The sequence below is a fragment of the Cololabis saira genome, chromosome 21 (assembly GCF_033807715.1).
Source record: "Cololabis saira isolate AMF1-May2022 chromosome 21, fColSai1.1, whole genome shotgun sequence".
In the NCBI taxonomy this organism is placed as follows: domain Eukaryota; kingdom Metazoa; phylum Chordata; class Actinopteri; order Beloniformes; family Belonidae; genus Cololabis; species Cololabis saira.
In genome coordinates this window covers 13978213-14005417 of record NC_084607.1, presented here as the reverse complement: position 1 = coordinate 14005417, position 27205 = coordinate 13978213, and the positions used below count along the sequence as shown (strand labels likewise).

Sequence of the window (27205 nt, the reverse complement as noted above, 5' to 3'; positions counted from 1 at the left end):
AGGAGGGTCGAGGATGAGCGTCAAAACTGTCTTATGCGTTTCAAGACAAATGAATCTCCCGAAACTACTGAAGAGGAACTTATTTTAGGGAGAAATGGCTCATTTGTCTCAGCTGGACTCACATCCAGCGCGAGTTATTGCTTCTCTCGGCTCCGCGTCCGGTGCCATTTATGCGCAGTTGGTTCCTCCAAGAAGCCGTCTCTGTCTCCACACACAGATCCGCCTCACTTTGGACTGCTCATCATCCCGGGGACCGTCCGCAGACCAGCAGGGGAGCAAGACTCCGATGGAAAACCATGCAGCACGTTGAACCCATGGAGACATGGCACATAGGCGCTCATCTGCAAACAGAGTCAGCGCTAGAGTCGCCTTCATATTCACCCTGTCATTGTCTTGTACCTACGTGTGCTATAATATCATTTTCGATCGCAGCATGGTCGTGAGAAACCGAGGTTACGAGGGGAAACGATGCCCGCCGAGCAAGAACGCAGGAGGGAAGAAACTTCTGGGCAAATCGGACCTTTGCGCGTCGCTGGAAGTCCGGTCCGCGCCGGGTGGCCCCGCCGCCCGGAGAGGAGCGAGCGATGCCCGGGACCAGAGCCGCCCCCCCGACCCCCCCGGGGCCGGGGGCCACTGGGCTGACGGGACCTGGAGGAACATGAGTGTGGCGCAAAAATACGGGAACAAGAAGCTGCCCAATGCGCTAATAGTTGGCGTGAAGAAAGGAGGAACCAGGGCGGTGCTGGAGTTCATCCGGATACATCCAGATGTGCGCGCACTCGGGACAGAGCCGCACTTTTTCGACAGAAACTATGACAGAGGGCTGGACTGGTACAGGTGAGGACATAGTGGAGAGATGTGCGGCTTTTATCCTTTTTTGCATACATGCCTCTCTTGTTTTCTTCACACATCTTCACTCAGGTTCATCATTAGGTGTCCTGTTGGAGATAGTTAACTTGTTTTCTGCATCTAAACTCTAAGGGAACATGCAAAGCACTTCTGAGACAAATAAACCCCCACTATCTCCTTGTCAAACTCAAAAAATTCATATCCGTGTCACATTTAAAGACCGCCTTGCCTAATTTTTTTGAGTCATCAATGAGATTTCAGTGTAGATCCTGTTGTCACAGCAATGCATACAGCTGAGGTCATGGTGCAGTGTCTGATAGGATATTGCAGTCCACACATACACACAATCACTTCCAACCCCATGATGACACCAGCGGCCCTCTGGGTGACCAGCTGCCTTCAAACAGGCTCCGGCTGAGTCAGTGTGTTGCTTCATTCAGGTAAAAGAGCTCACGTCCAGTACGTTGCCTCACCTGTACTCCTATATGTGTTCTGTTTAAACTGCAGACTATTTTTGTTTGCAGCATAAATTGGCAATCTTAAAGTGTATTATTTCCTTATAAGTGGGGTATACAGCTACTAAAATAGTCTCAAGTTTGCAAATGTTTGTCTTGAAGAGGCTTGACAGTGTGTTACATTGCACCTGAATGCTTTTCCCCACATCAGCAACGGCGTCGTCTACAGAACAAGGAAAGGCGTTTGTTCTCAGGCTGCGCTCGTGGAATAAACAACAGCGGCTGCAGCAAATTAACATGTATATGAGCACCTGTCCATCATGGCTCAGGGGATTGTTTGCTCAGATCTCATCAGACATACAGGGCTTTATTTTTCAGGGCTTTTATCAGCCCGGGTTAGAAGCGTCTCTTCTCGTGTCAGTGATTAATTACAGGATGTCCATGCTGACACTCTCGACATGGAAAAGATGTCTTTGCTCATGATGTAGGCCACATGGACAGAATGACCTGAAGCCGAACAGAGTCCTAGAAACAGAGTGCATTTATTTTTTCAACTTTAGACTTTGATTATAAGTTTTGTTTTAACTCCATAATCTGTTGTTTTAAAAAAAATCTGACTTATTTTTTTCCTTCATGTCAAAATAGATGAAAATGAAAAAATAAACACTACTATCTCTGAAATGTCAGTGTGCTCATGCAGGCGTAGGACTGTGCACATCTCACTTCCACACAAAAAACTGGTTACACAACGCTCCATTGACCCAAACAGCAATCTGCACTTTTTACACCACAGGCTATCATAATTAAAACAAATAGTGAGACACACAAAACACACTATTATCCCCTGGTGAGACAATTACATAACACATGCTCATTAATCTGCATGTTATTAAGAACTTAATTTTCCAATAATTATATATTTATGAAGCTGACACGCTGTTATCATTTTATTAGAAAACAGCTTTTTTGCTTTTTTAAGAATTAAACCCACAAGAAATGTTCTGTAGGGCTATTTCGTGACAGTTGTGCGAATTCCTTTGAAAGATTCATCCACTAATGTCTCGTCGTGCTTGTAATGTGATCCGAAAAGCATGTAACTGTCAGTCGTGCAGTACATGATGTTCTAGTTCTCGCAGGTGCTTCTTTATAAACAAATGACTACACAACACTGTAGCAGACGGACCAAAATGCAAGGACTGAGAATACATACAAACTAATGCATTTCCAGTCTAAAATAGAGGTTAAGATCAATAATGTAGTCCATCTAGGCAAGCGCACACTCATGAATATTCTCTGTGCATAGTAACAAGCCTGTCTCTTCTCCGTCCGGGAATAGATTTTTTCCCACTAAACATCAAGTTGTATACCAGATATTATTTTTTAGGTAATGATCAGAGAGATATGTTTCGAGTTACCGCAAAGCAAATACACATTTTTCAGCAGTAAAGAGAGCATTCTCGATCGTGGTGAATGGGTGCCAATACAAGAGTCAAATGGGTGTAATATTTTCTCGCTTGAGTGCAAAAAAGAATGTAAGTCAGTGGCAACCTTAAATGAGGATGGCAGCATTTCAAAAGCTATCACCGGATTCTCAAAACGATGAACTGTTGTAGCCACCAGTTGTAAAAGTATCAAAGGTTATGCATTTTAAATGAAAGGATTATAATGTGCGCGAGTGTGCGGAGAGAAACACCTGTGGGTTGCTCTTCTGTCTCTGCAACAACCCATCAGCCATGGGCACAGCAAATCTCATCTTATCCTCACCATTCATCCATTTGCTGCTTCGGGAACCCCACATCACTGAAACCTGCTGCTTTTAAAACTAAATTACCGATACTACAACAACCAATGTGTCAGTAAGCAAACAAGGAGTTTGACTTAGTTTTATTTCCTGTGTCACTGAGGTCTCGTGCTGATTTCATGCCACTTGGGGAAAATGGCAAAGCTGGAATATTATGTACTTTTCCAGAAAATGTTATACAATTTATACAAAACACACTACATACAAGGATGGGAGAGATTGTGTCAGTGTTCTGCTCGGTGGCTGCATTTTAGTATCTTTCAGTATCTTTCATTTTAATTAACATGCTTCTTTACCTCGCTGCAGTTAGTTACTGTGAGATCGTCTCAGCAATCGCACCATCATTTTCCACACCTATGTGTCAGTCACCAGCTGTTTGTGGAACCATCTACCACTTTCTGTTCCTTTTTTTTTTAGTCAATAATGTGAAACCTCCTAAGCTATTAAAGTATTGTCAGGCTTTGATGACCGTCGTTTTGGAGAGTTGAACCTACGGTGAATAAAGGTCTTTCTGTTTAGAGAGGAACTCTGACGCCTGTGAGCTGGTTCATGCAGGCAAGTCGAGCGACAGGTTGCTCTTCCACACACCCCACTACGTGGTTCCTTCAAATTATATCCACAAAATCACCAAACTGTTCAAAGGAGCTAAACTGCATCTCCCTGTTCAACAGATGCACACCGGCCAAGACACCATTTAATGTATTTGTTAATTTATGCACGGTGGGCTTGTCTTAGAGATTATATATTTTGAGTATTATACTACACGCTGAGCATAATGCAGTCAATGTAGGTTAATATCCTCTCCCACACGTTATCACTTCCAGGTTGCCCCAACGTCTGTAGTAAAAGCGACGTGCGTAGTTAACTCTGCATGGGATTAAAATGATCTGGGGTTAATTTGCAATAATCACACAGGACGTCTGTGATTTAAATCCCATCTGAATGCACCACGTTTGTAACGCCTGACACATCCTCCACAAGAACAGAGAAACGTGTTCCTGTTCACACAACAAAATGACATCATTGTGTTCTGGAGGGTCTGGTTTGGAAGTTCTCTCAGCTTGTGCTCGATGCATCATCCGTCCAGAACTTTTTTCTCGTGTGGTTGCTGAGATCTGTTGTGTGGTTGGTCAGCAATGTAGAGTGGGCGTGGTTGATGCAGAAAAAGGAGACATAATCCCCTTTTCCTCCATCAACTCATAATCTGTGTTGCCAAGTCCGCTTATAAGCGACTTTGGGCTTGTTGTTGTTTTGTGAAGTTATTTTTTATTATTTTCTTTATCAGATCTGACTGTACTGAACAATCCCTAAAGTCTTAGGCCTATTTATTTTGCCCCTCTGCAGCTGTGAAATCCTCCCCATCTCAATGATTATGACAACGACGCTACGCCATAAATGATATAGGCTACATTAAATAGAGTTTTCATCGTAGATAAAGAATGTTATATATGCAGAACAAAACAGCCAGAAAGCTGAAAACTTGCATATATAACTCCCACTTTAGCACCACAGACATTCATTTATTGGGCTTCAGTTGGGGTTTGGGTACTAGTACGTCATATTCATGGTTACGCCCATGACTTGTTCACAGCAGGATAAAGGAAAATGACTATGCATTAACCAAACTATTTGTCTAATAAGCCCTCCTCCCACGAGTTTCCTCAGCTACTACGAGATGGAGGAAGGAGCTGGCAGTTTAACAAGGGGAATTAATTATGTCATTCTATCCACCAGACCTTTTATTATTCCAGAAATGAAAATCATATTGTTGCGACTTTAATAATAAAGTGTTAACAGCAGGTAGAACACATAGTCATTATGAAGAGATATCGTGTGTTAAAGGAAGGAACAACCTCGTGGAAAATCTGAAGAAGCATCTGCCTACGCAGCGTAGTTTCATCAGTTTGCTGTCCACAGGATTATGTAGTTCATATATTTAGACAGCTCATGCCTTTTTTTTTTATTATTTACCCCAATCCCCAGCACAGACTCATCCCTCTCTATCAGTTTGTTTAGTTTCTGTAAGTCCCTGGCCCCCGATGCTGCTGCTCCAACAAATGACTGCAGATAAAACTGCTCTCTCCACCACAGACTCTTGGAAGATAAACATCTTTCTGCAAACACTGAAGCACCTAAACTTCCTCGAGAGGTACAGAATTCCATGTCCCTTCCAGCCTCGGTGTTACATCTCTAATCCAGTCTGTCATATTGGAAATAGGGATTCCCGATCCTAACAAAAATCCACAATTATCTTATCTATGTCCTGATCATTTTCAGGTTCCGACACAAACTGTCTACCAGCTCCATGCATTCAGCTTCCTGTCCATCACTCAGGTGCCCCACTACAGCAGAGTCCCTCTGAAGTACTGTATTTCATTATATATATATATATATGTATATATGTATATATATATATGTATATATGTATATATATATATATGTGTATATATGTATATATATATATGTGTATATATGTATATATATATATGTATATATTTGAAAATTTGAATATTGTGATAAAGTCCTTTATTTTCTGTAATGCAAAAATGTCATACATTCTGGATTCATTATAAATCAACTGAAATATTGCAAGCCTTTTATTATTTTAATATTGCTGATCATGGCTTACAGCTTAAGAAAACTCAAATATCCTATCTCAAAAAATTTGAATATTCTGGGAATCCTAATCTTAAACTGTAAGCCATAATCAGCAATATTAAAATAATAAAAAGCTTGCAATATTTCAGTTGATTTGTAATGAATATCTGAGTCGTCTGACATTAACATGGTCCTAAAATTTACTTTTGGAATACTGACCTGAACCTTGGAAAGTTAATGTAGTTGTATTGATTTTTATATTATTTATTTATATTCATACTTTCATTGGGCTCTAAAATGACAATATACCACAAACAGAATTATTTAAGAGGATGGAGTGTTTTTTTTTTCCCCCATCAAAGTCTCAGCAGGCTTTATCTGTGGAACATGCATTAACATACAACATGCAACACCAAACTAACTCCCCTAAGTTTCAGCGCACTGGCCAGTGCTGGGCAGTCTATCTTGTTACATTAAGCTTGTGACAGACCATTTAAACTCACTAGACAAATGGCGCAGTGTTCATTACCGAGCCTCCTGAAGAGAACACCCGCATGGCCTCATTTATTTCGTGTGCGGGTCGTCGCATAACCGTACAGGACCCGATGAAACAGTCGCTCCTTCGCCACCAATTTCCTCCCTCCTTTTCTCTGAGCTTTTCTCTCATTCTCTACAGAATCATAAAGATCAAACAGAAACGCATTGCTAGACTTAAAAGGGCATCTCAGCTCTATTGATTTCGCAGGAGTCAAAAGCACTTGCAGATGCTTCTCAGAGAAGTGTTGAAATTGTATGAGAGGCTGCAGCCTACAAATATTCTGCCAGTCCACATTAATTGGCTCGGGGAGGCAGGGGAACTCTGGAACAGGAGCATCAGAAGGGTTGATGAGGACAGAGATGTGCCTGGCCCTCATTTAACACGGAAAACTCTATGTTATAGAAGGACGGATGGTGAGGCACAACTCTATATAATTAATGAGCAGTCTTCATTGCAGTGCAGCCCTGAGACATGTACTGGTTGACATTAATTACAAAATAAATCTTTTCTTCTTTTTTTTTGACATTTTGTGAATGATGTCTGCAAAAAAAAAAAAAAAAAAGAGAAATGTTGCCACTATTTCAAGGAAATGGCTCTGGAAATACCAACGCTTTTTGACATCAGAGCCAGTTAAACAGTCCACGGAGCCGGTTCAATCTGGCAACTAAGAAATAATTTCACACATATGACATAATAAGTCATTGTGTTTTGCACTCCTTGCCTTCGTATCACTCAACTGGTTTGATCCAATAAGTCAGAAGCTACTGAATGGTATGATGAGGAAGTCTGGATTACAGATATTTGTGGTTTTATAATAACTTCTCCAGTTCTGTTTATGCGAGCTTAAAAACAATCTCTTGTAAGCAACTCTTTAACTGAATAGCTGTTACTAACCAACACATCCACAAATAGATAGATGAATAAGCTTCATAGCAGCTGCGCATATTGGGATTGTCTGTATTCATGCAGGTACTTAAAATAAATGCAGTATCATACTTTTAATTACATTTAAAATGAATCCGTTGACCTAACATAAATAGGGGTCATTTTATGCTCCTTCTTCAAAAGCACACCTAATTTCCCGAGGCATTAAGTCAATTTACATGACATGCTTTGTTAAAATATCAAAGAGACAGATTTCAGCCGTGTTTCTGCAGCTCTGTTCATAGCAGCAGTAGGGCTGTTCGATTTTGCCCAAAAATAAAATCTCGATTTTTTTCTCTCAAAATCCGATTTACGATTACGATTATTTTGTGAATTGACAAAAGGCAAAGAAATTATTTCAAATATGCTGTTTTTTTTATTGAACATTTGCCCCATTGGGCTTTAAGTGCAAACTTTGCTCTTATTAAACCAAAAATGAATGAATAAAGTGCAAAACTCTGTAAAATAAGTTGAAAAAAAGTTTTAAAAAATATAATAAAATATAAAGTTTTATCTCTCACTCTCATCAGCACTTGCAAACATACAGTAAGTTATATTTCCAATTAAATAAAACAAGACATTTTCTAATTATACTAAACTGGGTCTTTGCATGCTAAATAATAATGCAACCCATGAAGGAGGTAGAGGTGTGTAATGTCAGTCATTACATTTGCTATTCACATTTGCAAGTTTTTTGCAAGGAACACGAGCCGGTCTACCGCATCTGGCTTGAGGGATGCCCGGTGGCATGTTCCAACGCTCCCTCCTACACTAAAGAGCCTCTCTGATGGGGCACTTGTCGCAGGTATTGAGAGGCATTTCCATCAATCATTAATATGGTATCAATCATTAATATGTGTGCAGACAAGGTAAAAGAAAAAAAAAAAAAAAAAAAGTGAAAAATCGATTTTACGATTTTCACGTTTTAACATCGTTCTAATTACATAATCGAGATTACGATTTAAAATCGATTAATCGAACAGCCCTAAGCAGCAGGTGTCAGGAGGTGGTGGAGTCTGACACTCCTCTTCACTCCATCCTTTTTTTGAAGAGCGACTCTTCATACTGCCTACTTCTGATGTACAGCAACATGTGAGGCTGGTTGATGACCTGTTCGTTTGGATTCAGTTCAATAATACTTTGTGTTGCAGTGATGGTCAGTCAATAATTTAGCTACAGCTTTTCAGAGTCACTGTAGATGGTTGTAACTCAGGGCAGGAAGGATCTGTGTTGCAGCGAGCCTGAAGAAGCCTCTAACTGCAGACACTCAGCATTGTCGGTTACATTATTTTATAAAGCGTCCTTCTTTCCACAGTTTGAGCTCTAGAGGCTCCAGAAACAGACCTTTTTCCAGTTTTTTCAACTTTTTTAAGTCATTGGTCCTGATGTCCTGCCCCCCCTCAGCAGATGACTGCAGACACAATTGTGCTCTCTACCACAGACTTGTGGAAGATCTGCAACATCTTTCTGACAACACTGAAGGACCTAGGCTTCCTCCAGACGCTTTGTCTGCTTTGTTCCTTCTTGTGGACATCAGTGAACACTAGGGATGGGCGGTATGGACTAAAAAATGTATCACGATTATTTCTGGCATTTATCCCGATAACGATAAAAATGACGATAAAAAAAATACCAATTCAACTCCACCTTTTTAACTATGAATCTCAGATCCGCCATGTTTGTCACAACGGGAATTTATCTTTCTTTCTTTCTTTCTTTCTTTCTTTCTTTCTTTCTTTCTTTCTTTCTTTCTTTCTTTCTTTCTTTCTTTCTTTCTTTCTTTCTTTCTTTCTTTCTTTCTTTCTTTCTTTCTTTCTTTCTTTCTTTCTTTCCTTCCTTCCTCCTTTCCGCCTGCTCTTTCCTTCCTTCTTCCCTTCCTCTTTTCTCCCTTCCTTCCTCCTTTCCTTGTTTTCTCCCCTTTCCTTCCTTCCTTCCTTCCTTCCTTCCTTCCTTCCTTTCTTCCTTCTTTTTTCCCCTTCCTTCCTTCTGTCCTCCTGCTCTCTCCTTCCTTCTTCCCTTCCTCTTTTCTTCCTTCCTTCCTTCCTTCCAAAAATCAGCTTTACACAAAAACATCATCAACGGGAATTTAGCGTTTTTACCGCGACATGACAAATTCTTATCGTGAGGAATTCTTTTGACGGTATATCGTGAACGGTAAAATATCGCCCATTCCTACTGAACACGGAGGTATTTATACTCCTCCACAATCTGCATTTCACCTCCCAGGATTGGAATAGTGTTTGACTTTTTTTTTCTCCTTCTAAAATCCAGTCATCTCCTTTGTCTTGTTCCCATCAAGATGAGGTTGAAAAAAAAGGTGTGAAAGCGGGATAATTCTAGTCAGAGCTTGGTCCGTGATGTAAACAAACCCTTCATCATGAACTCGGAGCCCCTTGTTACGGCTTAAAAACGATGCGGAGGCAGAAGGGAGGCTGAAATTCCTCTTTAGTTTTTAAAAAGATCCCTGTTACTTTTGTTTACCTGAACAATGTACAGCATCATCAAATCACACCACACACAGGACTCTTCAGCATCAAGGTCCTGATAAGCCTGAAGGAATGGAACTAGAGGTTATTGTTAAATTAATCCTCTGAAGGAAAAGATACAAACTCAAGGAAACAAGGTTACTTCTCCTCGGTCACAAATTGTGTGCAGGTCCCGACTCACGGCCGTGTACGAGCCTCGGCTGTTTGTCTGCCAAACCAAAACAGCTCTGTCCTTTTACAGACGTTATCAATGTGGAAACATCCAGCAGTCGGGCCACTGTTACAGATTCTAGCTTGTTAATAATCCCCTCCCGGCAAACTGTGCCCGTGCTGACCAGAGATCAGATCCTGTCTAAGCTCCCCCTCCTCTATCTCCCCTTCCAGTCTTCTTTTGTACTTTCTCCAGAAAACTCCCAAAGTTATGCAATTTGTCTGCACTCCATTTATAAATATCATTGACTGTCACATTGCTGGAAGCTACACAGTAAATCTAAAAAGAACTGCATTGATCTAGATCTCAACAGTCATGCTGAGGTGCTGCAGCAAAGCTGCACACGTTCGGTTTGAGGTGCCACACAGTTGATGCTGCTGTAGAAGGTGAAGCTTCTTCAGTTGAATTTATTTTGATCGTCGGCTGGGATTTCAGTCCATGAGATGCAAGTTAATTCAAAAGAAATAACACCCAAGAAATAGGAAACAATAGTACCTGTTTAAAAGTGTGAAGTTTAGGCTTTCTGGTCTGTCATGGCCTCCTCCCGCCGGTGTCGGTGGATTCTTTGCCGTGCCACATGTTAATGTGACAGCCCGGCGCTCGATTCAATTGAACGTGTTATTGCTCAAGGAGAGCAAGTGTCAGTCATTCCCCTCTGCAGGCCCAACCATGAATAATTATTATTTCAAAGAAAAAAAAAACAGGAACACAGCATTGAAATGACAGCAGTTAAATGGGATTTTGTTCAAGGTCAAATATTTTATACGATTCTTTGTTGTGCTGCAGGACTGCGTGAATTTAGACACCTGGTCAACTCAATCACATGACAGAACCTACAATACCTCATTTGGTCCTCGGAGCCAAACCATCGCTTTACAATAAAGATTCAAAAATTGCACAATAATGTAGTTTCCTTTCTTAGTATGGACAGGCAACTTGCATGTTGACGTGCAACTACAGACACCTGTACAAAGGCTGCTGCCCAGTCGCTTGTTTGTTAATATATAAATATGTATGTATGTATGTATGTATGTATGTATGTATGTATGTATGTATGTATGTATGTATGTATGTATATATATATATATATATATATATATATATATATATATATATATATATATATATATATATATATATATATATATATATATATATATTATATATATATATATTTATATATTATATATATATATATTTATATATTATATATATATATATTTATATATTATATATATATATATATATATATATATATATATATATATATATATATATATATATATATATATATATAATATATTATATATATGTTCCTGAATTGTTATTCACTTCTGTTGCTCTCCAAGCTGAATTGCCCACAGGACTGCTGTAATCACCTGGACCACTGGACTGTTAACTCTTCATATACTTTGGGGATGGCAGGCTTCAGTTGCTGGTGATTAATGATAAGATGTCATCAGAACTGTAATCTAAGTGAGCGATAGTTTAATAATGGAGCAGCCTCACCGGGCGAGATCCGCTCCGTCATATCAGGAAAGAGGGAGATGCCATTTTTAGGAAGTGCAATGAGACAGACGTTATGAGAATCCTGCAGCAGAAGAACATTGTCTTTGTTCAGGTAGCAGGTCTGTCTGATATTTGCTTTTTGGGACATTGCAGGACAGTTGGTTTGTACAATTTTCTTTACACATTATAGACAGAAAAGATAGAAATGTTTAGCAGAAATGTGTAACTCTCATGTGTGTTTAACTGTGATTAAAAATATGCAAAACGCTTATCAGCGAAGCAAAATGGACTCAAACAACTGGCTGATGCAGTTTAAAATACAACAAAACTACATTTAACCTGAAATTTGACTGTAACTCCAAAAACACATTTTATCCATCCAAACCAAGCTGAGGTTATTTATAAAACACTTTGGTGTAGCAACCTCGAACCAAAGTGCTGAACATAGGAATAAAATACAGAATGGGGAATTATCACCCAAGTCTGTCAATCCAAAAGCACGTCCTGCAACGTCCCCGCAATGGTAGTTCAGCCCAGAACATCGAAACATCCAGCTCTACCACCACTGAGCTCTTTAACTACCAATCATGACCTCAACCCTAACGTTCTTGGACTCAGGTTCCTCTGCAGAAGACAAGGATACAATTCAGACTAATTTCTCACTAAACAAGATGTCAATGTTCTTTTATTTTTCATTTATCACAGCATATTTCTTCGAGAAAGTTTTGTCTTTGAGATGAGCTTGTTTCATCGAGGACCAGGACACTCATTACTCATGCACACTGCTCAAGACGTTCCCAATGAGACCCCAGGAGACTTCCTCAGAATTTATAGTGCAATAGCCTTGTTGCTAAATTACTTCAGAGCCGCACCAACACAGAACATAATGGATACTTGGACGTGGTCATTCTGTGGGAGGGCTTATTGTTTAGTGGCCAGAGTTCATTATCACTCCTTGTAATGACGAACATTTGTTGTCCGGTGGGAGGTCTGGGCCGTTCACTAAATCTCTTTGCCCTGCCCATGCTGACACTCTTCAGGTTGTGATTAACAGAAACGAAGTTAAATCCCAGGGCAGCGTTTGCCTGAAATCCTGCAACTCATTAAACTGGGTTATTACTAGTATGTTGTAATAATACTTTGATTAAATGTGACAGCATGTCGGATGAAATGCTTAAAACAGAGGGATGTTTCCAGCCAAATTCACACATCAAGCTTTCATGCATATTAAAAATAATGTGTTTTGCAAAAACTTGTACAAAATATCATTGTCACTGTTGACTGCATCCTGATTGGAAAAAAACAGTTAATTTAAGCCTCTGAAATATTACTTGGTTCCATCGGAATCAGAGGAGTAAAAGACAGTTTCATTTTATATGAGCTTTGCTGTGATGCAAATATAATCAATGGGCAGCCATTTATCATACGAACAAAAAAACCTACATTAACAGAACCACAGCGAAAACCACAGCACGGCTGCAGTAAAGCAAACGTAGACTCACTCGTTTTTACTTGCAGGAAAATAGTTTATTCATATGGCACACTTTTTTTTAGTTATGATGATCCCTCAAACAAACATTCATACATGTGTGAAGGTGTGTATTTAGTCTTCATGGACTCACACCCAGGTAAATGCATGAGACGCTGTGCTAGTAAATAATTGTCTTGCCCCTCAACTGTGACCAAGCCAGAAAAACGTTCGGACTGGCTGATGACTGCCCTTTCTCTTGAGCTACGGTAAACATAGGGTCAAAACTTTAGTCAACAAAGTCTCATAGGGTGTCATTGACTGAAAAAAATCATCATTTTTTGTATTATGATAATACCGGCAGTGGTGGCTTGTCAATAGGGGGCGCTAGGGTGCCGCCCCCATTAAAATTACTGGGGAAAAAAAATAAAAATATAGACACAGTACACATAAATTACGTAATAAAAAGTAATTATCACATCTGTGCACTCATAAAATGTGTCTGACTTAATTTTTCAAGCCTTCCCATCCCATACTGGGTTTATTCAGAGTTGTTTTTTGTGCAGACTGAAATACATAGATTTCAATGGCGAGGGGCGCCGGCCAAATGAGTGTGTATTGCATGTTCTTAAACTTTTCTTCCATGTGACTTCATGCTGGTCTCTAATTGGTTAGTCAAAGACTCCTCTGGGCGCAGCTGTCTGACCTTTGCTTGTTTTGATGGTTTGCATCTTTGATGATCTCAGCGTTGCTCTTCAGAGGTTGAAGATGCATAAATAGACATACCTGTTAGGAACATGTTAAGTTCTTGAAAAGAGGAAGCACTTCGTCAGTTCATGGTCTTCACACACTTAGTAGTTTAAATGACTGTCACTGAAGGTTAGCAAATGATGGCGCTTTTCCACTAGTACCACCTCAGCGCGCTTCTACCCACCACGCCCCCGTCTTGCGCTTTTCTACTACGGGCCAAGGCGGGTAGAGCCGTGCCAAGCCGATACTTTTTCTGTAACCATTCTGCCGAGGTTCTAACCGGGCTGAGCTGGCACTATATCTGACGTCATCACATTACAGGCCACTGATTGGTCGGGGGGCGGGGCCGTCAGACGTTTGAATAAGGAAGCGGGAGTCAGCGCGAGAGCGACTCACGGCTCGCGGCGATTTTATTATACAGCGCAAACGTCTGTTTCATGATCCAACTCTGAGGTGCAGATGTTCATAAACCTGGTGGCTAACGAGAGAATTAAAAAAGGGATGTAGACGGGCTGTTTTACTCTCACCCGCTCGCGGCTCCGGCTGATTTTCTCATCTGTGCCGACACGAACAAAGGTGTTGCGCAATCGAGTACGTCACAGCAGCTTCACCCCAACCGGCCCACTTCTCACCTGGCTGTGGAAAAACAAACGGGGACAAAGCGGGTAGAGGCGGTACGAGCCGTCCCGAGCCGAGCCGCGCTGAGCAGATACTAGTGGAAAAGCGCCATTAGAAGGCATGGCCAAAGCTTGCTACTGCTGCTGGCATGGAAGACTAGGGATGGGAATCGTTAGGATTGTCAATACTACTGTTTTTTTGAAAAGCTATTTCATTAGCACTGTTGTTCATGTCACTTATCTGTACTCCGGTCGTACTCATTCCCCATTCCTGTAAAAGATTGCCTCAAGCTCATTTGCTACCAACCCTTGCAGCAGCTGGAATAGGCTGCTCCTTCAGCCCAGCCATCCTCTATGCTGGCCTGGACTTGTATTAATCCCCAGCCAATTGTTGATGGTCCTCCAGGGGAGGTCTCCGTTCACTGAAACCTAGCCAAGCGTCCGCTAGTAGAGGTTCCTGGAGGAGCTCAGTCGGGGGCTCTGGCAGGCCTCGCTTCAGTTTTTCATCTCCAAATGTTATTTCAGCAGCTACATCAGAAATTAGGATGTGATATGAATGACTCTGAGGTAACTGTGGAATCACACCAAAAGCGTTACCTGTGTCATAGGCGTCCGGCTGCCATTCATTTTCAATGAAACGCTGCAAGAAGCGTTGGAGGCCTTGGAGGCGTCGGGAACAGCACGTCCAGAGCGTCAATTTGAAGTTGAGAGGATCTCAACCTTATGCAAATGAGGAGCTGCAACGCTGAGGCAGCGTCCAATCACAGACCGGGATTCCCAAAGCAAGAAGCCTCAATGCACATTGTACTTTCGTGTACACACAAACGTACACTCATTCACATGCATGAGCATAGCTGTGCACTAACAAACTTATTCTATCAGGAATTAATATATTTCATTCAGCAAACTGACATTTTTGCTGATTTGACTGCCGTTTTTACCTGAACTGCTGAAACACGTAACTGATGGTTGAAGAGCTGGATGGACTATTGTATTTGCTACATCGATCCAACGCAAAATAATAAAAAAAAAACATGCTCATTAATCACAAAACACAGTTTAAACAATATGACCAAATCTGCTACGACCCGGTGTGTCAGTGGTGTTCTATGCAGACAGACTGCAGCTTCACCGGGACCAACGGTGTTGATCTGTGGACCAACCTCGTTAAAGAGAGCATCAAATTCACTCTTGTCTATACGAAAATAAAGAAGTATAAAGAAGGCTTCCCAAAGTGCGATCCATGATAAAAGATGAAACCGAAGATATATATAGATATATGTACTTTTTTCCCTCCCGTTCTGCAGCGCAGCTTAAAAGCCCCGCCCACTGCAGGCGTTGACAGACTTTGGCAAGCAGCACGATGCAGGCGTCCTGAGCCTCCGCAGGCGGTTTTTGACGCTTTCGGTGTGAATCCACAGTAATGATTGTTATCTTAGCATGAGCTAATCCAAGGTATAACAGCTAGTTTGTGGTGAGGTTAGGTGTTTATGTTCCAACTAGTTTCTGGACTTCCCATTTGCACACATTCAGTCTAACCAGGGTTGGGCTGGGTCAGTTCTTGCCAATGTGGTGAAATAGAACAACAACAGGCGTAAAACAGTCTCTGATGGGAGATGTCACACAGTATGTTTTCATGCCCAAACAGAAATTCGAATTGTTGCCGTAATCTGATATCGATATCAAATTTTTATAAGCCTTGTTGTAGCAGGGCGAGTGCTACGGGGGCCCGACCGACAGGACAGAGAGGACACGGGGTTTCAGGCAGGGCAGGCAGGCAGGGTGGAGAGGTTGATTGGGAACACCTGTGCCCTAATCAACCTGAGGGGCTGCACCTCCACCCTGCCACACACCCCCATCGCCACACTCAGGCCGGGGTCCCTCCGGCCGAGCCAACTCCCCCCCCCCCCTCAGAGCGGGAGAGTAAGCCAGGAACCGCCGTCTGCGCCTCCGGGCCTTCCTGGTTTGTCCGACCAGCGGGATCGGTTGGGAGGTCGCCCTCTGCGACGGGCCGACCGCCGAGGGGGCCGCTCTCGGGACCGGGCCCAGGGTGGCCTCGGGCCAGACGGCATCCGCGGCCGTGGCCGGGGTGCGTCTCCGCCTCCTAGGCCCCGGGACCGCATCCCCCGGGACGCATCCTCCGGGACCGCATCCTCCGGGACCGCATCCTCCGGGACCGCATCCTCCGGGACCGCATCCTCCGGGACTGCCGTGGCGAACCCCTGTCGTGGCGCCGTCGCTGGGGCCGCCTCAGGAGCCGTCGCTTGGTGGCCTGCAACCTCTGCCTCCCGGCCTGTCGGCTGCAGCGCCACCAGCGCTGCCGCGGCAAAACCTCCGGCGTGGCGCCGGGGTGGGTCGCCCCGCGGGTCCCGCCGCCTCGGGAGCCGTCGCTTGGCGGCCCGCAGCCTCTGCTTCCCTCCTCCATCCCGTCGGGCCCCACGTTGGGCGCCAGTGTAGCAGGGCGAGTGCTACGGGGGCCCGACCGACAGGACAGAGAGGACACGGGGTTTCAGTGCAAAACTCTTTATTTTAGAATACACCACCACACACGTGCACCAACACCTTCAGCAGCTTCCCAGGGATACCCCTTGCTGCTGTGCAGCCACGCCTTATGAAGGCAGGCAGGCTGGAGAGGTTGATTGGGAACACCTGTGCCCTAATCAACCTGAGTGGCTGCACCTCCACCCTGCCACACTTGTATACACCTTAGCCGGGCTGTAGTCGAACCGAACTGAAGCTCTTGAGATCGAGCTATTAGTGCCAGATAATGCGTCCTAATTCGAGTTATTCCAGCATGTATATGCAACCCTCGCTTAGCCGAGCTACTGGCTGCCCCGGGACTCCCCCTTCCTGAAGTGACAACACCGTGAAAACCAGAATATCAACACAGTAGGAGAAGAAGAAGACGAACAACAAAAAATTAACCGGAAAAACGCCAACGCAAAAGTGTGCATTGGCGTCACCTAGCATAACGGAGTCGAACGCACCTCACCCAATAATCGTTTGTCTTCTCGCTTATGTATACTTGGATTTCTCGGAAACTCCAGTTTAATCCTTAGATAGATTATTGCCAATAGCTTGATTTAGATGTGCATTTAACAGCACTGACAGAGGGTCTGTCCAGGTCTTTTCATACTGTCTATACACCGGAAAGCAGATATTGATGTCATTCAAATTTTAAGATTTTTTTTCACAGGTCCATGTGTGTACACTTGAGTAGGAGTTCCCAGTGGTTGCACAGAAGAAATATGGTTTCAAACTCCCACTATAAAGAAAAGCTGCAAGGCCTAAGGATTGAAGATACTGTTTTTTTTTTTGTTTTTTTTTTTATATTATTACAATAGATTTCTTCCAGAATAACTTATTCTCCACCTCTGTACATCTGCAAGACTAGAATCCCACAAGAAATGTGTAGGAGAAGAGCTGGAAAAAATGTATATATTAGCTGATCTGCAAAAGTCAAAGAAATGCCACATGAAATCAGAGATTAAAACGGCTAAATTGAAAAGTCTGATACTCCTGATGGTCTCATTGCTGCCCTAAGCGGACTTTTCTGCTGCAAAAAGTGAGGAAATGAAGATATCAGTGTTTATATTATTGTCATTATATAGAAGCATCAGTTTATTCTCGTTGTCTGACTTTCACAGTGTCTACAGGAACGCCATAAATCTCAGAATAAGTTCCCTTTAATATATTTCATATTTCAGTGCATTCCTCATCAAGAGAGATGGTGACTGCAAATTGTAACACAAGGGCTTTTATTTTGTAATTTATTTATCTTGTCGAATGATGGTTTTACAAGATGTCGGTGTAAAACAAGTCATAAAAAATTTTTAGATTAGAGATGTATGCATTAATAACAAAGTCATTACAACATCTCAACAGTCTCAAATTTTACTTCATGACAACCATCTAAATAAGCCAGTTTGAGTTTAATATTTGATAGGGGTGTAACAATATATCATTCCACGAAATTTCACGATACAAAAACGTCACAATACGTGTCGTGGAGGTGACAAAGTGTATCGCGATATTGGGTTATTAATATTAATATATTGTGTTGACTAGTAACGCGCATCAACCCCCGGACCAAAATCTGACTACGCTCAGAAGAAAGTAGTACCATTTTGCGGTCCCGCTCATGGGGCTCTTGCAGGGTTTTGAGCTCTGAACTTTTAAGTCTGGTGTAGAGTTAAGCCATACCTTATTAAATTAAACCTTTTTCGGGTCGTGAGTAGGATAAACATGGGGACAACTTCTGTGTGAGTTCGAGTGTACTTTAATGTCCGCTCAACAGCGTAGGATTTTAGAACATCAACACAGCACCTAGTGCCGTACTGTGGCGTATCACTCCGCCCAATCTAAAACATACTAAACACTACAGATAAACTGACTAGTGTCATTATAGTCCCTGATTTACATCAGAATATAAAGAATATATTTATAAAATAATGAACCCTGAATTACCAAAATAACCTTCTTAACAAAAATAAATCTCTTCTTACACTTATAAGGTGAGCATGAATTAATCTTTTTTATGATATAAAATTGCATGTATTAATTTACTTTTATTTATTTATTCAATTTTAGTTGTTAAATTTCTGGAAAAGAAAAAAGTCAAATATATCAAACATGAGAGAAACTATTCAGTTTGTGGCAAAATATTTGTACTTGTATGAAACTGAAGATGCATAATGCAAACCTGACATTTACTTTTAGTTCAGTTTGTGGAAAATGGTTGGCCTGGCTTTTTATTTAAAACTGAAAATGTTCTAAAGCATTACAAACTGTAACAATAGGGCAAACGCACAGCATTGTTTTGTATTTTGTGTCTTTCAAATAAAAGACCATTTTTTCTAGTCATATGTTCCTCATTCAAGGTTGTTAAAAAAAAATACTGCTAAAATATTGTATCGTATCGTTATCGTGACCGCAATATCGTGTATCGTACCGTATCGTGAGATTAGTGTATCGTTACACCCCTAATATTTTAAGTTTTTTTTCAAATAGAAAACAATTTTAAAACGTCCACCGCGTTGTGCAGGATCACATCTTACTGTTGTGAAGGGACCAAAACCAGAAACTTCATTTTTAAAGAAAAGGCAACGGAGTATTCATTAATGGCCATGCAGTCATGCAGTGAAAGCTGTGTTGTTTTCTGTGTTTTAACATAATTAATTGCTACTTTCTGTTCAATGTTCTTGGCTGTGATTCAGGAAAATGCAGTAAACGCTTGTGCAATGCAATGCAGATTCTGGACAAATTAGCCTTCAACCAGGTTCTGCAGGAGAAGGTTTCGTTTACAGTATCGGGCAGATTTTCCACACTTGACTTCATTTTGTCAGCGTGATTAAAATGTCACTGCTAAGCCTGTAATGCATTTTGACTCGGCGTTTGAGTGAGAATTGTGAAGAAGATTGTAAATTACCCCCAACAAATTTGCTGTTGATTTTGAGTGAGAAGGTAGTAATCAATCAGGGCACTTCACTCAAATGTCAGTTAATCAAGGTGTGTGTGTGTGTGTGTGTGTGTGTGTGTGTGTGTGTGCGTGTGTGTGTGTGTGTGTGTGTGTGTGTGTGTGTGTGTGTGTGTGTGTGTGTGTGTGTGTGTGTGTGTGTGTGTGTGTGTGTGTGTGTGTGTGTGTGTGTGTGTGTGTGTGTGTGTGTGTGTGTTGCATCCACATGTCTGCGCAAAAAGTGAGATGTTCACATTAAAGTGCGCTTCCAAGCTCCAAAAGGAGTAATTGCTCTTGGAGCGCTGCCACTGGACCTACTATTGTACTGACCTTCTAATTATAAATACCAAGTTTTGACTGAAGCACCCTAGGACCTGCACACACCCTTGGTTAATCTCTACATTCCAGGTGCTATATGGAGGGCTTTTCTTCTTAATATTTTTTTTTCTTCTTCTGGATAGTGAGAAGAATTCCTGAAAAAGCAAACTTCAGATTGCCAGTTTAGGTACTGTACCTTCCTCAGGTAACATTATTTCTCCAGTCTTTCCATCTCTTTGGAGAAAAGATGTCTACAGGTGGCATTGATGATGCCCAGTAATTTTACAAGAGTAAGATGCATTTTGAAAGTGTACAACCAAAATGTTCAGGCATTTCCATCGAAGTTCCATGAAAAACCACCTCCAGAATCCCGCTTCTAGCCAGGAAAAAAAAAGTGCCTGTCATCTTATGTGGGGGCTGATGTAGATTTTGTTAGCCATCCAGTAGCGGAGGTCATTCAAGCCATCTTTGCTCCTACCAAACTAAATATATGGCTGTATAAAACCACACAAAATGGAAATGATTCAACTGGGCCTTTTAAAGCAGCTAAGTGAGCAGATTAGAATAAAACATGCCCATGACAACCATTTCATGATTTACCATTTTAAATAACATTTGTTTGCAAAACTCAACAGGATTCAAGTAATCCCAACTCGTAGCCTGTCTTTCTTAAAGACTTTATTGCCTTGTAATTTGCTGCACTTTGTGACTACATAGCTGCAGCTTTCTTCTTTTTTATTCAACTCATTATTTATACGGGTAGCTGCATATTTATTTGATTGCTCCTCAGAACAATATGCAAATTGAAGTTGACTACAAGCTAACTGGTGTGGTACAAATGCATATTTTATTCGACACACTCCAGCACAGCATATTATTGTGTTCCTCCATGTGCTGTGTCGCGAATAACTTTTGTCCCAACGTAAAAGTACCGCTGTGAAACGAAAATGACGATGCTTGATTTTTTTTTCTTTTGTTTACCCCAAGGATTCAACTTAGTCAACCTAATTTTCACTGTTTAAATATAACCAGTTTTTTTTTTCATTAATGAGAGATCAGAGCTGTGTTGTCATCGCTGAAGGATAAGACGGTATAAGGGTAAGATGCAAATTGATCTCTTTTAGCCAAGATTGTGGCAGACGCTTCACCATCATCCAACACTTCAACAAGAGTGTGTTACATGTCCAGCGTTCCACATACAACTTTCTGACCACTTTGTGTTCATCATCCAGGATCCTACAGGTACTTTGTCACATAAACAAAGTTGTCAGTCTGATGGTCAAGCATCTGGAAAGATGAATGGAACCAGCTCAACACACGAGCCCATGACTGGATGGAGAGAGGAATCTCCCCGACTGAATGCCAGGCCAGCGGGCACGACCTCCCACCCTGAAAACCCTCAACAGACTACGAGTGAAGCAGGGGAGATGCAAAGCACTCATAAACGCATGGAGCTACCAGACAGAAGACACATGTAGTTGTGGAGCAGTACAGACAATGTCCCACCTACTGGACTGTTACGAGGCCCCCCAGTGCAGCCCCCGGGACCTGGAACCCACCCCAACAGCTGTGACCCGCTCCAGATACTGGCAGAACCACATCTGAGATTGCAACGGACTCGAAAAGAAGTCTGATGGTATTTGTGCACTTAAAGGAGCATGAGGCTCCTTTTAAGAAATGAGACTCTCTAGCGCCACCCTTCGCCACGACGGCCGTTGGGGGTACTGCAGCCAACAGTGAAGCCGCTGCTTTGCCAAAAAATGCTACCTAATGGTTTTCTACCTTTGTAGAGCTACAATTTTATTGTGTTTTACTCCCTAAACCACGTCCTTTTCCCCCAAGTGGTCCTTGTCTCTTGCCAGGCCGTCATTGTAAGTAAGAATGTGTTATTAATGACCTGCCGGGTTAAATAAAGGTGAATGACTGAATGAATTTCAAATAAAGCGATAGAATTGAATTTTTTCTCCTCTTTATCGTATAATTTTCACAAAGTGTAATGCAATTCATGTCATGGGTAATGTATTTTGAAGGATCAAATACTCGACATCCCATATTATCCTTTTTACATTGTGCAAGAAATGATTGGCGTCGCAATCAAACTTTGAAAAACGACTGTGCGCATGCGCAGAACCACAAAGTAGCATTTTCTGGCAGGGAGCATGGAATGGCAGAACACCGGCACGGGAGAGGGGGAGAACGCGCATGCAGCGTCATGTGACGTCACATCCGCAGCCCAGCGCGGGAAATTCCAGGCACAATTGCAGCACATTTTGCAGCACACAGCCTGTTCAAGGCAACGGAGAGATACACTAGACGGCTCATTCTTTTTGGTTTGGAACGCTTCATCTGACATTATTACTAGAAAACTTAAAACGTATACAAATTTTTTTCATAAATCCTGCCTCAATCCTGCTTCATGCTCATTTAAACTTAAGTGTAAATGTGGAGGTGAACAAGTAGCGTAGCCAAAGTCAGTCTCACACCAGCGTACCACGTAAACAGAGAACCTAACTGCAAGCCAGGTGTTGCTAATGTTTAGTAACAAGACATCAACACACCTGAACCATATCTAATACCTGAAAGGGGGAAATACAATTACCCGTCCAAAAGACTTACAATAACCACTCTTCGGTTCCTTTTTCTCCCTCAATTATCACCAACAAGGACATCCTAATAATGTCTATGTAACTATTTATTATTGTCATGTAGAAACAAAATGAACAAATAAAACTAAAAACGCTTCTCAAAATAAGCACTTACATCCCCTTTTAAATAAAATTATCACTGTCATCATTTATCAAAACATTCCCATTCTGTTTGTTTCCTCACTTAAAAGGGGACATTAAAAGGTTCATACAGTCCCTGAAATCACTAGCCATCTGTAATGAGCACACTCATTTTCTTTCAGTCAGATAAATAAACCTGAGCATGACTACAGAATGATGGATAAAAAATAAAAAGGATGTTTGTAGAAATTACAGGCACGCTTCAGTGTTCCTCATTAACATCCCTCCAAGACGGGCAGCAGGGAAGTTATTGGTGCCGGCTGCTGACATGAAAGCCTCTGCGAACTGATTTCCAGAAGAAAAAGATGAAATTAAATAAAGAAAAGTGTTGTTTGATGACTGGATTGTTCCATGTTTTCCTTGCTTGCACGTACAGATAAACAAATCTCTGAATGGACAACTGATCGAACCAGATCTTGGTTCACTTTTAATGAGCGCATCAAGATATTGTTAACTTTTGCTTTTTTGCGAAAGTGTGTGTGAATGGGCAGCGAATAAATAATTAACTAATCTCATATTTGGTAATAGCTCGTTATTCAGAGAGATTATGCTTAGAGACCTTCATCTATTGATCTGGTTACATTATGATCTATTCTATTTATCTATATACTGTATTCAATGACTTTTCCCACAACAAGGGAAACGGGATAATGTTCAGATTTCAATACTGGAGTTTCTTTGTTTGCCGCGCATGCAATATTGGTGTCTTTTAACCACGCATTCCCTACGCATTCAATGTGACGCTCAGATAATCCACCTATACAAGCTTCTTTTCCATGAAACCACAGGCTTCCTTACAAAACTCCCACTGCAGTCCAGTCGCTGATGTCACTCTCTCTCTTTTTTTTTTTTAAGTTTTTGCCTTTCATGCATTTAACAAGCCTACACAGTTAGACCTTATCATCTTGCTGTGACAATGACTCAGACCGCCTCCCGATGAAATCGAGATGTGTTTTGGGTCTGAATGTGTTTTGGACACATTAACGACTTTTGAAGGGTGTGTTTTTCCACCTCTCATCTTATGAATACCTCATGTGGATGAGACTTCATCAAGGACTTCATCATAGTGCATCTGGACATGACTTTATTCAACTTAGTCAACCGTTGGATTTATTTATTTATTTTTTTGTGCATTTCTTACTGGAAAAATACACTGTATTGTATGTATTTAAGCTCTCCCCTGCTGGCTTCTTCATGTGTTTTCCGTTTTACTTGACGTACATCTCGCTCCTACCAGCTCTGCTGGTGTCGTACATCTTCGGTGTGGCAGTCATTTAATCTATGAGCTACTAAAACTCCCTGGGAGTAAACAAACACAACAGCTGTAAAAATCAATAACTCAAGACAAGTTAGCAGATGCTGCAACTTTATCTGATGGACAGGCTCCCTTCTACAGTCTGCATGCAAACGAAGCGACCAAAGTGAGCGGAGGATTCCAGCGTGAATTAAATCCTGAATTTAACATCCTCTTTTTTCCTCCACAATGTCCCAGCTTCCTCCTGCTGTGCCGCATTAGTGCGAACATGTCCACAGACAACACTGTGAACTGTTGTGCAGTCAATACCAGGTGGCTGTGTTATTTTGAGCACAACCATATGTGACCTTTCTTTGTAGGTGTCAGCATTGTCAGTTGTGTTCTGTGATATGACAAGTTGCAGTTTTTTAAAGCAGGATGCACAGGATTCTGTATTTGAGGATGGAGGGAAACGTGTGCGACTGACAAGGTGGATATCAAAGGCACCTCTCCATACCCTCAATCTTTTTTTATGTGTTTGTGCGTGGATGCATGTGTTGATGTATCTCTGTGTCTCTCTCTAGTAAAAGCGTTGGCTTGCAAAGGTGCTATTGTCATAAAGTATTAATAGTTCCCCGGAGCCCCTGAGGTACACAAGCCAACTATTCTGGATTCATAAATAAAAGTAAATGGATCAATATTTCTAAGACTTTGGGGGTAACCTTTGGCTACCCCTACCTTGTGAGAGGAAGCTTTAAGAAAGGTTAGGTTTTAATCGAAGCTTTCCTCCAGTAAAAATAAGAAGACTGCACCATTTATCATCGTAACTGTGTGGCGACGTAACTGAAGCCCAGAAACTGGCCAACTTGCTGTGACCGTGACGACAGAAATTTAGACTCTATATCTTCTAAGATCATCACATTAATGAAAAATAAAATAAATACTGTCACAAAATTATTCCCTCCAAAACTTCTGAATTACTGTGCTGATCCTAGAGCTGAGTCACGTTTCCATCCTGAGGAAACGGAGAGCTGCAGCTGTATGACTGATCTCTGAATTGAAAATGAGGTATTCATTCTCTTAACTGCCAACCCCACATGGTTATTAATCAGCGTTTATTGAACCAAAGTGCCAAAGCAGAATGACATATTACACTTGGACGGAAACCTCTCACGAGAAACAAGACAAATGCAATCATTTGCCCGTGGTTTGCAAAGCCATTATCTTGGCAGCATGATGATGATAATTATGATGCATGTTTTGGTTGTACAACCTGCCCCATCAACAATGACTCTCCAACAAATATATTCACATCATGCATATTGAGGCATTTGTCTCAGCCACCCGTGTGTTGCAAAGACAGTTATGTGATGCACCTGTTCTGCCACATGGTATTGGTTTATTTTTAACTCCTGCTACTCGAGTAAGACTTTCAAAGCAAGATTCAAAGACTAAAGTACTTTCTCTCTTTTATTCTTGTTAGTGTCATCAAGTCATTTTACTGCAATATTATGCAATCTGCAAAAGAATTGTGTGGGATTTTTTGACAATACATTCAAATTGATTATCTCTTTTGTAAAAAGCATCTTCTTCCACTTTATTATGTTGGTTAAATAATGATTTTGTAAGCATAACAGATTATTTTTGTTTTGTTTTGCATCAGTTGTCTCTTCACCAACTTTTGGCATGAAATGATGGCTCTTAACCCGAACTAGAAAAAGTTAACATTTCACTCCAGTGTTTGCATCACTCCCCTGGCTTCCTGTCTATTTTAGGATATATTCTAAGATTGCTTATTTCCAAGATTTGTAGTGGATCGGCAGCACCATATATGCTTAAGCGTATTCTTGTTCATGCTCCTGTCAGAGCACTGATATCTTCCAGGAGACGGTTCTTGATGTTCCCAGATCCAGACTTTCAAGCAAAGGTGCTTTTTCAGTCGCTGCTCCCATTCTGTGAAACAAAAAGAAATGTTGCTACATTTAAATCTTTACTCAAGAATTATTTCTACTGATTGGGCTTCAATTGAAGCTGAAAATGGATGTCTTGATAATATTGTTATATTATTATCATGTTGCATCAGTTATAATGCTTTATTTTTGCCTGTAAAGCACTCTGGTCAATGTCAGTTGTTTTTCTAAGTGTCCTATGAGAATAAACTTGGCCTTGACGTTGAATTAAAACTGACTGATTTGTTTGCTTTCCTCTTTGTTTTTCCTCACAAGGGGATTGATGCCACGGACACTGGACAGCCAGATCACATTGGAGAAGACTCCCAGTTACTTTGTGACCAGAGAAGCACCTCAACGGATCTCCAGCATGTCCCACGAGACCAAGCTCATCGTTGTGGTGCGAAACCCCGTCACGCGAGCCATCTCGGACTACACACAGACTCTCTCCAAGAAGCCTGACATCCCTACATTTGAAGAGCTAGCTTTTAAGAACAGGAGTTCGGGCCTCGTGGACACGTCCTGGAATGCCATTCGGATTGGGATGTACATCCTGCACCTGGAGAACTGGCTGCAGTACTTCCGCCTGTCACAGATACACTTTGTGAGCGGTGAGCGGCTGATAACGGATCCAGCTGGGGAAATGGGCCGCGTTCAGGACTTTTTAGGGCTCAAACGAATAATCACGGACAAGCACTTCTACTTCAATCGAACCAAAGGTTTCCCCTGTCTGAAGAAGCCCGAGAGCAGCAGCCAGCCGCGATGTCTTGGCAAATCCAAGGGCAGGACTCACGTACAGATCGACCAGGAGGTCATTGAGCAGCTGCAGGAGTTTTATAGGCCATTTAACATCAAATTCTATGAAACTGTCGGAAAAGATTTCAAATGGGATTGAATGTAAAGAATAAGTGCAGTTCTTCAAATGGCTACCTCTGGAGACATGTCACACAAAAATGAGGATGTCTTTAACAAATTATTTAATGAACTTTGTATAGGGTTCAGATTGTTATAAAGTTGTATACAAAATCTAACTCTATAAGTTTCCCATCATGCACTTGGTATATGTAATTTATTCACCCAAAAAGTATATACCAACCCAGCTTCCTTCTAGCCAACGTGCTGAAAAATCCTCATAAAGCCTTCCTGCATTTAATCAGACCAGACATACCACGACGACTTTCATGTTAATAATTTACATTGCTTACTCAGTCAACATTTCCTCTGAAAATGAACTGGCATCTTTACTGTCACAATGAG

At 41.5% G+C, this 27205-nt stretch overlaps 1 protein-coding gene across 1 annotated transcript; it reads left to right on the top strand.

The window, feature by feature from the left end:
* On the top strand, window positions 1-27205 carry hs3st2 (heparan sulfate (glucosamine) 3-O-sulfotransferase 2). Its single transcript, XM_061711565.1, has 2 exons — window positions 1-837; window positions 26225-27205. The coding sequence occupies exons 1-2, from the start codon at window positions 323-325 to the stop codon at window positions 26841-26843; spliced, it is 1134 nt and encodes a 377-aa protein (XP_061567549.1). The 5' UTR covers window positions 1-322; the 3' UTR covers window positions 26844-27205.